The sequence below is a fragment of the Puma concolor genome, chromosome B4 (genome assembly GCF_028749965.1).
Source record: "Puma concolor isolate L17-30 chromosome B4, mPumCon1.1.hap2, whole genome shotgun sequence".
Taxonomy (NCBI): domain Eukaryota; kingdom Metazoa; phylum Chordata; class Mammalia; order Carnivora; family Felidae; genus Puma; species Puma concolor.
In genome coordinates, this window is record NC_141673.1 from 38660320 (window position 1) to 38676630 (window position 16311).

The 16311-nt window shown below is 32.4% G+C and overlaps 2 protein-coding genes across 5 annotated transcripts in view; one reads left to right on the plus strand and one right to left on the minus strand.

The window, feature by feature from the left end:
• LOC147579020 (uncharacterized) overlaps positions 1–16311 on the plus strand; it is a 169641-nt gene that overhangs the window by 47868 nt on the left and 105462 nt on the right. The gene's annotated exons all lie outside the window — the stretch shown is intronic.
• The window catches only part of PTPRQ (protein tyrosine phosphatase receptor type Q), a 257649-nt gene that overhangs the window by 23063 nt on the left and 218275 nt on the right, over positions 1–16311 (minus strand). Inside the window, exons 54-57 of one of the 2 annotated variants that reach the window (XM_086712736.1) lie at positions 10184–10210; positions 9444–9525; positions 5990–6080; positions 979–1055 (exon numbers count right to left, since the gene is read on the minus strand). In XM_086712736.1, coding sequence (XP_086568862.1) covers positions 979–1055; positions 5990–6080; positions 9444–9525; positions 10184–10210 — 277 coding nt within the window. The remainder of the gene's footprint in view (positions 1–978; positions 1056–5989; positions 6081–9443; positions 9526–10183; positions 10211–16311) is intronic. The other variant, XM_086712737.1, reaches the window with a different exon arrangement.

The window sequence follows — 16311 nt, forward strand, 5'->3', positions numbered from 1 at the left end:
TATTATCTATGATGTGCCAGATAGTTCATTAGGCATGCCACAAAATTCATCCCATGTTGGTTCATTTATGTTCTTTTATATTTTTATATTATTTTTATGTTTATTTTTGAGAGAGAGAGAGAGAGACAGAGTGCAAGCAGGGGAGGGGCAGAGAGAGAGGGAGACATGGAATCCAAAGCAGTCTCTAGTCTCAGCCATCAGCACAGAGCCCGACGTAGGGCTGGAACCCACGAACTGTGAGACCATGACCTGAGCTGAAGTTGGACGCTTAACTGACTGAGCCACCAGGTGCCCACCTTTTTTTTTTTAATGTTTATTTATTTTTGGGAGAGAGAGTACGAGAGAGCCAGTGGAGGAGGGGCAGAGAGAGGGAGAGAGAGAGAATCTCAAGCAGGCCTTGCACTGTCAGTGCAGAACCCAATACAGGGCTTGAACCCACGAACCATGAGATCATAACCTGAGCTGAAATCAAGAGTCAGAAGCTTAACTGACTGAGCTACCCAGGTGCCCCTCATTTATGTTCTTTGAGCAGGTACAATGGAGTGCACATTCTCCAGGTAGCTGAGGATAAAAAGTAGAACATGACATCATAGTCCCATTGAAGGACTGAAAACCTAGATGGGAAGAGGAGCATGCTATTTTTATATTATATGGACATAACTATCTATTTGACTGATTTTTTCTTTGTAAGAGACATTGACAGACCTTTTTATGCACAAATAATATACTGACAAATATAAAATAGTGGAAAGGCCTGTGTCACTTACTAGTGACATGATTGTTGGTAAACTGCAATCTCTATTAGGAGCCTCCATTTCCCCATCTATAAAAGGGAGGTACCTAGTGTTGTTGTGAGGGACTGGCACATTAAAATCCATAGAGTTTATAATTAATTTCTTATCTAAAATAGTTGGAAGAGTAATATAATTGAAGTATTTATGTTTTATAAGAATATAAAACAAAAAAATGGTGACTTACAGAAACATAGCTGGCATTAATATAATCTGATCCCGGAATACTAGCATCAGCTATCAGCTTCACTCTGTTATTATTATCTAGAGGAAAATATGAGACAGTAATGCTAATTCATTTTTAAAATTGCCACTACTTTCTTTCCTATAAAAATAATACAAAGAAATTCATGACATAACATCAAACATTACAGATAGCCATAAAATTAAAGAAGTTCCCTCTTATCTCATATTTCCACTGCCCAGAGACAATGACTATTAATATGTTCTTGTACATACTTCCAGAATCTTCTGTACATATTCATAAAAAATTAACCACAAATGGAATTATTGTGGTTAAAAACCACAAATTTTCTGCAATTTTTTTCATTTACCTATGTATGTCTTTCCATATTATCATAGACAAAATGTCTAGCTCATTATTTTAAACATATGGTATTTCACTTATTGGATATATTAATTTAACTCTTATGATGATTTAAATTCATCTCATTTAATTATTGCAAAATGCCGAATAAATATATTTAAACTATTTGCAGTGTATTTGTAGAATGCATTACCAGCAGTAGAATTCCTAAATCGTATTGTGCATTTCAAATTTTGAAAGATATTGCCAAATTGTTCTCTAATTATATAAGTTCATACTCCGAACAAAAGTGTTTGAACAATTCTGTTTCTTCTTATTTTCACTACCATATTATTAAACATTTTAATTTATGATATTTTGATAGATACAAATTTATATCTCATAATATTTATTTTTATTTCCTTAAATGTGAATGTAATTGATCTGAGGTTATTTGTTTGTGTATTGGCCATTTTAAATAACTTTTTTAACTGACTTTTCATATTATACTATTTTTCCATTAAAAATATTTTATAATGAAAATATGCTTACATGTATTGAATGAAATCATCTTCCTGTCATTTATTTTACTCTATCAATCAATGGAGCTGCTAGCTATCTTGCCACACATAAAATTTACATGTTTTTATAATCAAATTTCTAATTACTTTTCCTCATGGAATTATGGCTTCTTGTGTCATTCATACAAAGGTGTCGGTCACATCAATGTTTTTATTTGTACAAATTCATTCATAATTTCTTCTAGAACTTTAATGGGTTTTTCTGCTTTTGTTTTAACTATTTCAATCTTTGATCCATTGGAATTTATTATTATTTTTTATGGAACGAGCTAAAATATATTTTTTATTGTTTGTTTCTTTGTTGCCATTTGGAACAACAGTCTCAATTTAACATTCCATCATTCCCCCTTACTCAAAATACTACTGTTATTATACACTAGATTTCTCTATGCATTTAGGCCTATTTCTGGACTATTTATTCCTTTCCATTAATTTTTCTGCCTATTCTTTCTTTAATACCAAACTTTTAATGATTATTCTTTAGAATATTTTAAGTTCTGGTAAAACTAGATGCCCCTAACCATTATTTTTTTCAAAAAAGGGGTTCAAAATTATTTTTTGTGAGGATATTTACCACTTTGGTATTACAGTCAGAGGATGTCCAGTGATAATTTTAACTAGTCATGAAAATGATACAAAATACCATTACTACATCTTTATTTTGAAGTTGTTTTTTTTCTTTTTTTTTCCTAATCTCATGAGGAAGACACTTGGTAGTGGAGGAACAATTGGTAAATGGCTTTGGGTTTGAATTCCAAATGAATCATCTGTTATCTACCATATAAATGGACTTGGGTGAATTCCTCAACTTCTCTTCTCCTTCATTACCTAAACTATAATATATAGTTATAATATTTATTTTTAGAATTTTCTTGAGGAAAACTTACACGAAAGCTTCTGGAACTTATAAAGCTGAGTAGAACTTGATACATGCTCTCATGTTCTTAAAGCTTAAACACATGTTACTTGTTAAATGACTATGCTGCATCGTTAGAGTTAAAATGACCTGCCCTATAGGTTTAGAGATGGGGAATGTTTAAGCAAATTTATGCAAATGATTTATGCCTCAAAGACTTTGAATTTGGTGTGCTATAACTATTTTAATGACCTTGTGGCTAGTCCTGTAACTTAGGAAGGGATGCCAGCAGGTTTCTATTCACTTGATATGCCTGCTTATAACTATCTGAGTCAACAGCAAGCTAAACTTTTCTTCGTGGTGTTGGAACATTTCTGAAGGTCATAGTGTCCTGTCAAACAGAGATTTGGAAATCTCTTTTGCAAGCATTTGCTGCTAATTCTAGTACCTTAAAGCCCTGTAAGCTAATATCTTCTATAATGCACTGTGATATTTGAAATCCCACTTCCTACATTACTCAGGGGAAACAATGTACTTCACTAAGCTGGCTCAAGCTAAAATTCAGAGTCTATTAAAATGAATTCATTCTCTATGGGAGAAAAAAACGTTTCTTCAGCTTAATGGCTTCTCTGCGAGCACAGCGGGAGAATATATTTAGTTTAAACATCTCATTTCCTTGTACTGTGTGTGTGTGGCAGGGGTACACTTACCCATAGAGGTGGCTGTGAGTTTATAGCTCGCCTTCTAACCCAGGTTAGGGAACTGTGCTTGTTATGTCCAGACTATAGACCCTAAAGTCCTGTTACTAAAGCTTATTCACCAAGAAAGTTAGTGGCTTTTAAAAATAAGCAATCTATTATTGATTCAACAATCATAAGCACTAACATTGAGAGCATGTTCCAGTACTGTGCAGAGTGGGTTAAATAATTATTTCATTAATCCTCACAATAAGCTCACGAGGTGGACACCACTGAATGGTACATGTAGTCACTAAGGCTGTTAGTAGGTACACAGGGTTGCAGCCTAGCAAGTTTCATTGGAGCCCACACATTCTTAGCAGTTTTACTATATGCAGGCAGTAGGTATTCATTGAATTAATTAATTATTCTAATAACATTCTTGAAGAATAGAGAAATCTAACTAATACAATTATTTCTTATAGGACCTCCAATTCTCTAAGAGGATAGTTAAGAAACATTTTTCCCCTACAAATCCATGAAAAGATATTGAATGTGGATGTAATACATTATTTGAAAAAGTGCCATAAATTTTCTGGACTGAAGTCAAGAAAGCAGAAAACAATTAGACATTGTCCATTTGCCTCTAGTAAAGGTGAAACATGCATGAAATTCTAATTATGATATTCCAAACATCCTTGATGTGTAATTCCACCATTAACAATTATTTTTTGTCTTAGCCTCAGATTTGAAGAAATGGGGCAATCATACTCCTCAAATCTTCTTGTTGTTTTAAGGTTTTTTATTTACTTCCATTGACCACTCTTATTCTCTTCCTGTCTTATAAGTAATAAAGCTATGTGGTCTGACTTTTCTTATAGTGATAATGTGAATCCTGATAATAATGCACTGGGATCTTAATAATAAAAGATTGAAATGTCACATTTAAAAAATATTTTGCTAACATCTCAAATTTCTACATATTTTCAATTAGGTACCCTTTGATCTTTGGAAATAAGTTAGCCATATTTGGTTTACTTATTTTATATATACTGATAGATTAGAAATCACTTCAGCCAAATATATGAATGTAACTAGATATGAAATATTCCATAATAACTGTCTTTCAATTAGATTATAGTATTCATTTTCACTGAAAAGCATTGAATAGGAATGAAGCAAACAAGTATGGAAGAAATATAGATAGAGACAAATATAAAACTATGAGAAATTCCCTATCTCTTAAACTTATAATGCATCTGACCCAGGTTAACTCTCTGAAAGGGAAAACAAAAGGCTCCACTGAGAAACACAGACATTTAGAGATGCAATACTAACATTCGGTCATTCCTACAATAGTGTCTGATTTGTCAACTTGCTCCTAAAGTCATTCACGTATTATTTGCTTTGTTCCAGGAAGGATTTTGTGTGATTAAAGCTATTTGCATTTTCATCCTATCCTAATTCTTGGGAATTAGCAGATTCCACTAGATGACTACTTCCTATATCACGTTTCCCTAAATTTGTTTACTTCATGCCTCAGTTATCCTCCAGTTCTAGAATATCAGAATTTGCTCCATGTCTTCCTATCCACATCCTTTATTATTTTACAGTCTGCGAGTGTATTCTTCTTCACGTCTGTGTCTTCCTAGACAGAAGAGTTCAATTTTTAAGTAAGGATTTTACCAATATAGAACATAGAAAAATATATATATTACTATTATATTATTATATATTATATTTGTATATTGTGTATCATTATAATACATAATATTATATATTATTATATATTAGAATATTTTAAAATTAGGAATATTTAAAAATTCTAGATTTTGAAACAATATTAACAATATTTCAGAACACCACAAATAGCATTTATTTCATAGTAGGAAGTGAACTGTATCAGAATATAGACAGTAGGCACACGTGTTCAAAATATGTAATATCAAACATACAGCTATTATTAACAGAGGAATATAATTATTTTTCCTTTCACATCGCTGCTAATTCTTAAAACAACAATGCAGTTTCTTTTCTCATTGATTGAAAAATGAAGTATGGCTTACTATGGTGAGACACAACCCTGCCTCCTTTGTAAAACCAATCCTGGTAAGCATACGTTTACTCCGATCTTCGGTGAATAGTTTGCAATGCATTTTTTTCTATTCCGTAAGAAAGCACTGCCCTGCTTTTAAGGGAAACTAATGCACAAAGTTACATGTTTCTCTTTTCATTTGAGAACTGGATCTGTAGGAAGATGTTAGAGAGGTTCCTTACTTGGGTTAAATTACAAAGCTAAGAAACTATTAGGTCTACAGTTTCTTGCACCTGCATAAGTGAACCTTGTGTGAACAAGCTGAAAATCATGTATGTTAACTTCAATAAACATTAACAAAGCAAAAGAGATACAGTTTGAAAATTACTGCTAATAAAATGCATTATTGTAATCTGATGAATATGTAATATAATAAATTTAAGAAGTAAAAATGGTAAGATGCATTTGGTACTCATTTTAAAACATTTTGCAGGTCAGAACCAGAGACAATAAGTGCACATACATGGTTTTATATTTGGAAAGCGGTTTTTTGCTCTGTTCCAAGGCAGATCAGCATCAGTTGAAGAAAGATCCTGAAGAAATTTTGGTAATTCCTGTGGAATGAAGTTATTTCACAGTTTAGATTTATTTCAGAGGAAAACAAGACATTCTACTTAATAAAAGACTATTCTTCACTCTAAACCCTTTTACTTTTAAATTGAAAACACCTCTCATAACTGCAGAAACAAGATCAAATTAATAGTAATGAACTTATATAAATGTTTACTGAAAATATCCTGAAAAAAATTGGTCTTTTGGACTATTGGTCTTTCTGGGATAATTTCTTTGTATTTTGGGAAGCTCTGAGATGTGGCAACCATGTTAATAATAACCCTGCTCCATACTTCACTAATGGTTTCATCAGGTACACACTGAGTATTATTTAATATTTTAATGTCTACTTAGTAGGGGAAGGGAGTTCAGTGATTTATTTTTTGTTTTCTCTCCTCGGGCAGCGTGATTTCATGCCTATTAATTGGTACAACACTGGTCAGTTTAAGAACATGTCAAAGGTCAATTCCTGTTCTCAGTAGGCATTGTTAAATCGATACTGGAATGCAAAGGTGCGATTAAGAATTATCAGACACAGAGGAAGGGTCAAGGAGATCCATTATTGACATTTTGATAAAAGATCATGATATTATCCATTCATCATTAAAAAAGTTGGTGCCAGAAAACGTGTTCATTATTTTGTTGAGCTGGTGATTTATATTTACAAAGTTCATAGGTTTTCAGTTTAGAAATAAGTCTCAACTTGCCAAATTCCTTAAAAAGTATTAAAATTTGTGTTTTTACAATTTTTTCAACATCATTGTAAATAATTTCTTTTAATTAGGTAATTCTCCCTTTCCCACTTATTTTTCCTCAAAAAGAAAATCCGGACAGTCTTTTGCATATGGATATGGGTTAGAGGAAAGAAACAGTGTAAGCATCTGAAATCTCATGTGTTGGCACAAAAGGCTTAGGGAAAAAAAAAATTAGCCAACTAGGGAATCCCAGAACAGCTTCCTTGTGTCAAGGTGTCAGGAGTATATGTCAGTATATTCGTAAGAGACAATGAAATAGAGGCAGAAAAAAAAGTGAAATGGAAATCATCTGAAAAGTGGTACTTCTATTCTGTAATTTTTTCACATAGAAGTTTCCACTTATAGATTTAAATGACTGTGGCCTTGATAATTAATACCCATTTACCAGGTTGACTGTTTGGATAGTAATGTTATACTTGGCAGCCTTTTTCTTATCAGGGAACATAGGGCCTCCACCATCCTATTCAGCATTTTCTCTTACTGTTTGCTCTTTTCATTGGGATCCTAGTTGAGTTGGACTGTTTTGCATCCTTAACCCTTCCCCCTTTATCTATCTATTGGTCTTCTGCTTGTCCTAAAGTTCATCTCAAAGGTCACCTTTTTGTAAAGCCTTTTCTGACTGCTATCCAAATAGAGTCAGTTCTCACTTTTCCCTGCATATTTCTATCATGATACGGTGTATTTTTGTATTTTTGTGCATGTCTTATCACAGTATGAGCTTCTTTTATGGTAGAAGTCATCATCATAATAGCTAATACTCGTGTCAGCCATGATTCTTAGTGTTACACACATTCAATTATGTTAGCATTCACGACTTAGTGAGTTAAATAGTATTATTTTACAAATGAAGATATTGAGGAACAGAGAGTTTAAGTGATTTGCCTAAAGTCACTTGGCTATTGAGTGTTGAGTTCATATATACATCAATATGCTAAATACAATGCCTATCATATAGTAGAAGCTTATAAATATTTAATGTATAAGTGAGTATGACCTGAGTTATAAAGTTTATCAAATATGCATTTATTTATTAAAATATAATTTTGCTTTGAAAACTTAACACATCATTAGGGGCGCCTGGGTGGCTCAGTCGGTTAAGCGTCCGACTTCAGCTCAGGTCACGATCTCACGGTCCGTGAGTTCGAGCCCGGCGTCGGGCTCTGGGCTGATGGCTCAGAGCCTGGAGCCTGCTTCCGATTCTGTGTCTCCCTCTCTCTCTGCCCCTCCCCCGTTCATGCTCTGTCTCTCTCTGTCTCAAAAATAAATAAACATTAAAAAAAAATTAAAAAAAAAAAGAAAACTTAACACATTATTAAGATAAAAACAATTTTAAAAAGTTCCTTACATATGTAGATATTTATATAATATATAAAGTTTGCCTATATATTTATATAAAAAAACAAGTTCTTAAAACCATGATCTCCAAAAAAGTTGAACTAGAAACTTTCTCAACATAATACATGTGAAAATGTTATCGCTAATAAAACTTTTCATCTACTCAGTCATGCATAATGTAATTATATTCGCTCTTATTCTAGTGAAATTACACTTTTGCTCCTGAAAAATTGAGAGTTCTCGCTGTGTAAATGCTAAGAAAAGTTTTATGGTACCATCGATTTTGTTAAGTCCAGACCAATATTACTTAAGAAGCATAACCAAAGAGCTGTAGGAAATACCATTAATCTTCTCACATTTTGTTATTATTCCCTGAGAGGCTGAAATATTATAATCCTGAATTATTCAAGCCAATTGCTTAATTCTTTGTTTCATAAGTTCACACACTAAAAATTTCATGCAAAAAAAAAAAAAGAAATAAAGTTTTTGGTGACATTTAGAGATCCGTTTTACTTATATAATACAAAATAACCAGCTAAGTTTGGAAAGATGCACACAAGTTTTAAAAAAAAGCTTATTTATAGTTCTGATATACACCTCATGCATTATTATAATTTAAATTTTATAGGTATATAGAATGTTGAAAGCAATAAAATTAATCTTAACTTCTGAATAGTGTCAAAGTAGAATGTTCTTAACTTCACATATTCTCCATAATGTGATATAGTATTTATTTCACAGTAACTTAATAATAGGCCTCATAAAATGCAGGTATTTTTACCTTTTGGATAGTTCTAGAAATAATATGATTTTTATAGTTTCTGGAAACATTACGTTCTCAGGTTCATCCACATCACTAACATAAACTAAGCAGGCAAAAATGGAATTATTTGGTCTCTAAATCTAAAATAATTATTTAAATATTAAAACCACATTTAGAGCATAACCTAAGTCTCACAAAAACCAGTGAATACAGCATTCCAGATTCTCATCCATCTGGATGAAAGAGCAGAGAAGAAATGAGGCCAGGTTGCCATTGCTGGGAAGGTCTGAAGCAGAGCACCTTTTCCTCACACAGTAGGTGAATAATTCCATTCGGGTTGCACCAGAGGCCACCACGTGTAACATTACTATCCAAACAATCAACCTGGTAATTGGGTATTGATTATCAAGGCCACAGTCCTTCATGGCCTTGCTTGCTTAAAATGGACATGAAATGTGACACATGAAACGACTGGAGGTCTGGCAATGTTGTGACAACTGCTAGTAACATACCGAAAATTCTTCTTGAAACTTTAGGTTGTTGTTTGTGCAAAGCTCTTCAACATGTTGCAGGAAGGATTTCTTGCTCACCGGCCTCCAAGCAAAGAAAGGTATAAATATTATCACGTTAGATTGAGTTCTTTCACTTTAGCATGGCGCTGGCTGTACAGTTAATGAGCCACAGAACAACAGACATTTCAAAACCCATAAACCACACCGCCCTTTAAGGTCACTCTGTCATATTTACAAAATTAACTTTTCCACCGTAAGTTTGCTTTCTTTGTCTCCTGGTACAAAATTCTTTCAATTTTCAAGTGACTTTCGATGAATGATTTCATATTTTAACGAAGAAAGTTTTTCAAGTAAATAAAAGGGCATAAAGTTATCATTGAATCCTAAAGCACATAATACCTCTTTGTCATACAGAAAACATTTTATACATTACAAGGTTTTAGAAGATATAAAATATTGCAGTGACCTCATTCTCATAATGACATGGTTTTTAAACCCTAAGGAGTTTAAATATCCCCGTATTACTTCCCAAGCTAAAATACAGACATGCAGGCTTCGCCCCAGAGAGAGAGAAAGCATTTCTCCAGTTACCATGCAATTAGTCATGCTTTTATGATTTATATCCAGCTTGGAGGTTTTTCTAGCAAACATACAAGAAAGGAACCACACATTAAGATTCATTGAATCAGTGAATCTAACATTGATATTCAAAAAGAAGAAAAGATATTTAACAAACTTACTTGATGGATTTTCTATAACTAAGTAACCTGCAACAGAGATTGTATTAAATGCATTGTAAGTTGAGGGTATAGTTCTTTCTAAAAGATTTCTAGACTAAAATCAGAAAAATATAATAAATCAGTAATGTATGATGTGTTATCCCTTTAACTGATAGGTGATCGTTATTTTAAATTCTATTTCAATTGTCTAATATTTGGATCCAAATATGGCCAAATAATAACTTAGTTTCTCTCTCAAGCTAAGGCACCCTTTTATGCTGTTAGGCCTTTGGAGTACTGTGTTAAAAACAGGTCTTTTTTAAATTTTATTTTATATATTTCATAGTATCTAGGGTCTAAGAGAGTTAATGTGGATTAAAAAAATATTTTCTTTGTCCACAGAGAGTGCTTAACCAGGGAGAGTGGATCTTTGAAAAATGACATCATATTGCCTAAATTTTATTTCATGAGTGAGTTTTGATGAGTATGTAACCATAAAAAATCACAATTCTTTCAGTTACTTTAGACATATCTCCTGTGACACTTCATCGGTCCAATTATTTATACTCTGAAAAAATCTGAAATAATTTTTTACAGCTAAATAGACTATGTATCACACACAAAGTCAGAGATGGGCACATCTTCAATAACACGTTTGTCATGCACAATTAGCACCGCAAAACCACAAAAGGCACAAAGTATAATGAAATAAAATGAATAACATATAACTTTTTCCAAGTTTTAAAATTTAAATATTATCAAGGATGATTTTGCTGTATTCCTTAAATGAAGAATATTTATAAGAAGATGTGGTTTTGAGGTAAAGAATAAATGAAAGAAAATAATTAGATTGAAAGATGCAGCATAAAGAATACTATACAAATGGTCTCAAAGGGGTGGGTTCAATGAACAAAAAATGAGTCAAAAAAGTTCAATTTATTACAATATAGGAACTGGTGAAAAATATGGGGGTGCAGGAGCAAGTACTACCAAGAAGAATGATAGAATTCTTGGCTAATGCTTTAGGTGTCCCCAAGGAGAAGAAGGTATCTCCCAGCTTCTTAGGGTATAACCTCATAGAGCATACCATTATCAAACACGGCATCACAGTGATAAAACAGCAATGTTTGAGCAAAGTCTTCGTGGATGAACTTGTAAGCTTCCCACGATATCCTAGAGTGATTCTAAGAAGGCAACAGAGAAATTTTTAACCAAATGAATATGGAGATGACTGAATGGGCTATTGAATCAGAATCTTTGATTTTGGGTTTAGAAAAGAAAGAGTATCTGAATTCGAGGCTCTTGAAATATTTCTGACATAGCAACAGATGAAGTGGGGACTGGGGCAACAATCGATCCCTGTTGGAAATAATTACTCTTCAGCAAAGACCAGTAAGAAAAAAATATAATCATGGGCTAGACCCATACTACCCAAGCTCCCTTAGATTCCTGTTGCCCCGATGCTTTTATGCCATAATATTCCTCAGAAACAGGAAAAGCAAGGGGTTAGGTTAGGCATTCCTACTTAACTGAGCTTAAGATAGAAATATGAATGAGACATTTGAATTAGCAAGACCAAGTTCCCTGCTACCACAGGAAATGGAAATTCTTGAATTGCATGGAGATTGTTTTCATATCAACTTGTGAATGGTGAAATTCAAACATATTACATCTAATTTAATGACAGGCTCATGGCCCACCTATTTAAGGACAGTCAGACTGCCATCCTATAGTAGGAAGAGTCTCTTTTCCCAGAGAATCCAAAATTATTTGAGGCAGTATTGGCAAAATATTTTTACTCAGTCATCTAGAATCTAAAGTAGGGCTAGTTTCCGCACAGCCATCAATATGGTATTTGAAGAATCAAAATATGTTCATGAAGTCCTCAAAATACATTAAACATGAATAATCATATTAAAATATAAATGAGCAAGAAATAGTTGAACCACCAATTATTCACATCCTGGCTCTTATTATCATTAATGATTTATATTTTCACTTAGAAATTATAATTAATTTAATAAAAAGATGTTTATTTTATCAATTTATTTACAGTGAAGAATACTACAGAAAGTTGCTTTTTTTACTATTATTTTATCTTGCAATTGAAAGATCTCTGTAAAGATACTAATTTTATTTTTTTAATTTATTTATATTTATTCATTTTTTAAAGTTTATTTACTTATTTTGAGAGAGAGAGAGAGAGCAGGGGAGGGGCAGAGAGAGAGGGAAAGAGAGAATCCCAAGCAGGCTACATGCTGTCAGTGCAGAGCCCAACACAGGGCTCGATCTCATAAACCATGATTTCATGACCTGAGCTGAGATCAAGAGTCGGAAGCTTAACTGACAGAGCCATCTAAGCGTCCCTAAAGATACTGATTTTGAACTGTAACTGGCTATTAGATTCAGGTGAATATTTGTGAATTCTTTCCTTACTATAAAATATGATGCCTTTATTGGTTTTAAATATGGGCTCTAACAATTACTAGGTATGTTACCTTAAGCAAGTTACTTAATCTTTCTGTGCCTCAGTTCCTAATTTGTAAAATAAGGAAAGCATATGTAAATCAAGCTCATATATGTAAAATGTTTAGAAATGCCCTTGGCTTTGGAAGCAATACATAAATATTAGTTACTATCATTAGTATTAGAATTGCTATTTCTACTCTATTTTGTAAAACTCAAGCTCCTCTTACCCATCTGTCCTACAATTCATGCTGATATAAAGGAAGAAATTTTTTTGTTTCTAAAAGAATACTTTATCTTAATTTTACTCAAAACTCGGTAGACTCGAATGTGCTAAATTAAGCAGCAAGATTTCCTATTTTATTCTTAATCAGGGTCTCAGCATAAAGAATGATCATAGGTAAACAGACTTCAAATCTAAGCCTTGCTTTCTAGTTCTCAATTCAAGATCCCAAATACATCTCTAATAACATAAAGACTGTAATAATTCAGTTTTCACATTATCATGTGAAAGCATTTCTCATCATGCCCACACTTGTAATGTTCTTCCTTACAACTACCTTTCACATATCCTGTTTGTACTCCACATACTTTCTAGCATCCCTCCCTCTCAGTTTGTACCATTTCAGGTGTTTTACCACAACCATATCCTACTGATTCCTCAACAGCTGATTCAAATGTTAACCCTTCTATGGACCTTACTCTGATCTGTTATAGAGAAAATAACTTCTTTCTATAAAACCAAATTTCTATGGACAGGCCACTTACCACTTGTATTATGGCTGTATAAGTACATGTATTAAGGATATACATGTTGAGGTTCATGTATACTTGAAGGCTGGGGCAGGATTAACACTTGGTTTTGCTATAAATCCCTTGTAACCTTATTCATAGTAGACAATGAATTAATCATCAGTAAATATAAAACTGTGGATGCATTCAGACTAGGACACATAGAATGTTAAACATAAATACTCTGATTATTATGAGAGTATCTAAAGTGAATGAATTTTCCACTAAAATAGAAGGCAATTGAGAATTCTCAGAAGTTTTAGCTAAGTATGATCAATAGATGTATGAATAAACACTATATGAGTCTAACCAAAGCCATATTGGATCCCCTAACTAGAAGTTAACAGGAGCTAGATACCTCGTAGGAAATTAGATATATGAATAATAAAATCATCTTGCCTATCCAACTAATAAAAAGATAGACTTCAAAAAAACAAGTAAGAACTATTTTGGCTTTATTTTCCTTTGTATCACTCTCTTTTTCTAAACCTAGCCACTTTATGTAACCTATTCTTTACATTTGTATTTACGTAATATGAGAAACAAGACTTCTAAAGTCTAATTTTTATGTAATTTTCCAGTCTATGCTTATGTTACCAGTATGTGTGACCTGAAGTTGAAATACCTATCTGGATGGCTTAAATTGAGAAGACATTTTGGCACACATTACCTGACTATTCAAATAAAAGATTTTTTGTTGTTGTTGTCTATAGTATCCATATCATTGCTTTGATACTTAGCTTCATATTATAAAGGTGCATTTTTCCGTTAAGAATTCGCTGCATTCTAAATTTTATTATAGGTTTTAAAGTCTGTTTTTATATAGGAAAAAAATAAATTTGAACAATTTATACAGGGAACTAGAAAAGAAGGTGGAGCATAATACACAAAAGCATTGACTTTTATTGATGAGAAAATTAAATTCTTTTAGGAAAAATTGTTTGTTTAGATAAGCATAAAAAATACTTCATAGAAATTAACGTGCATGAAAGTCAGCAATGTTATTTTAGAAGGAGTGTTATTTCCAAATCAAGTGATCTGTGAAAATACTCAAAGAAACTCAAATAGCAAGCTTTTTATTAACATTTTTAAAAACTTAAAGTGTTACATAGGGAGAATTTTAGACTGGTATGATACACTTATTTTAACCCTTATTTTATTCACTTACAATGGTGAAGATACTGTCAAATTGTATTCAGTTCGTTATTATATAAATCAATTTGGGAACTGTCCAGATTTCAATAAGATAACTGACCACTTTCCAACAGGAAGGGCTAAACACTTCTTATTACATGAATCTTAGCTGTCTTAAATCCTATTCCTTTTTTTTGGAAAAGGGTATTATTTCATGTCTGGGCTCATTTTTTAAAAGTCTATCAAAAACTTAAATTCCACTCAGATTACTCTTGATAGATTCAGAGAGGAACCATTTATTTATGTTGGCAGTGGTGATTGAAGACCATATTGTCACAGAGACTCAGCTTTCTCTCAAGGTCAATTAGTTGAAATCTATAGGGAATTAAAATATAGTCCAAATAGAGAGCTATGGATGATAGCCTATAGATGAGCAGCTTAAATCAGCATTACCAGTGGCATAGGACAAATTGAGAAACCTCGTGTTTTCTACTTAGGTTAAAAAGAAAAGAACCTCAAATTTTATTGCATTGGTTTAAACTATGTATTTGTCAAACTAACAACATACTTCATATTCAAATAAAATTTTGTTAAGAATCTTTCTGGTAAAATATCTTAATGAAACTTTCCAAGTTTTAGAAAATGTTGAGAGTGAATTTTTAATTTATAAATTTCAATCGCCATTAATTGTTCTAACACTTACATGTACTTCTTCAATGATATCCTATTACTTATCCACAACATTTACTATAATGATCTCAAAGGTGTCTTAAGTTTTGTCTTTTCCTATTGTTTTTATTTGTTTTAGGCTTTAAAAAGTATTCTTTCAGATCCTTCTTCATTGTTTTATCAAATCGCCAACAATTTTTCTTTGGTCCCTAATATAAATTTAAACAATTACCCTAATCAATCCTTGAAAAGTTAAAAATATAACTACCATATGATCTAGCAAGTCTACTTCTAGGAATGTCCAAAGGAGATGAAAACACTAACTCAAAAAGGCATCTGCACCCCTATGTTCATGGCAGCATTATTTATAATAGCCAAGACATGGAAACAACCTAAATGCCCAGCAGAGGGTGAATGGGTAAAGAAGTTGTGGCATGCATATATATATATATATATATATATATATATATATATCCATAAAAAAGAGGAAATTCTACCATTTGTAACAACATGGATGGGTTGGAAGGCATTATGCTAAGTGAAATAAGTCAGAGAAAGAAAAATAGTATATGATCTCACTTTTATGTGGAATCTAAAAAACAAACAAACACGAATCCATAGAGAAAGAGATCAGATTTGTGGTCACCAGGGACAAAGATCAGATTTGTGGAGGGGAGGGAGAATTGGAGGAAGGTGGTCAAAAGATGCAAACTTCCAGTAATAAGATAAATAAGTACCAGGGACCTAACGTACAACACAATAACTATGGCTAACACTGCTATATGGTATATTTGAAAGCTGTTAAGAAGATAGATCCTAAGAGTTCTCATAACAAGGAGAATATTTTTTTCTTTTTATTGTATTTATATGAAATATATATATACAATTTTATTGTATCTATATGAAAAAAATATATATATATATTGTGGTAATTATTTCATAATATCTGCAAATCAAACCATCATGCTGTAGACCTTCAACTTATACAGTGAGCCATGTCCATTATTTCTCAATAAACTTGTAAAAAATGTTAAAAAAATATTATCCTAACCAATAGCTGGTACTATACAGCTGACTCTAAAACCTCA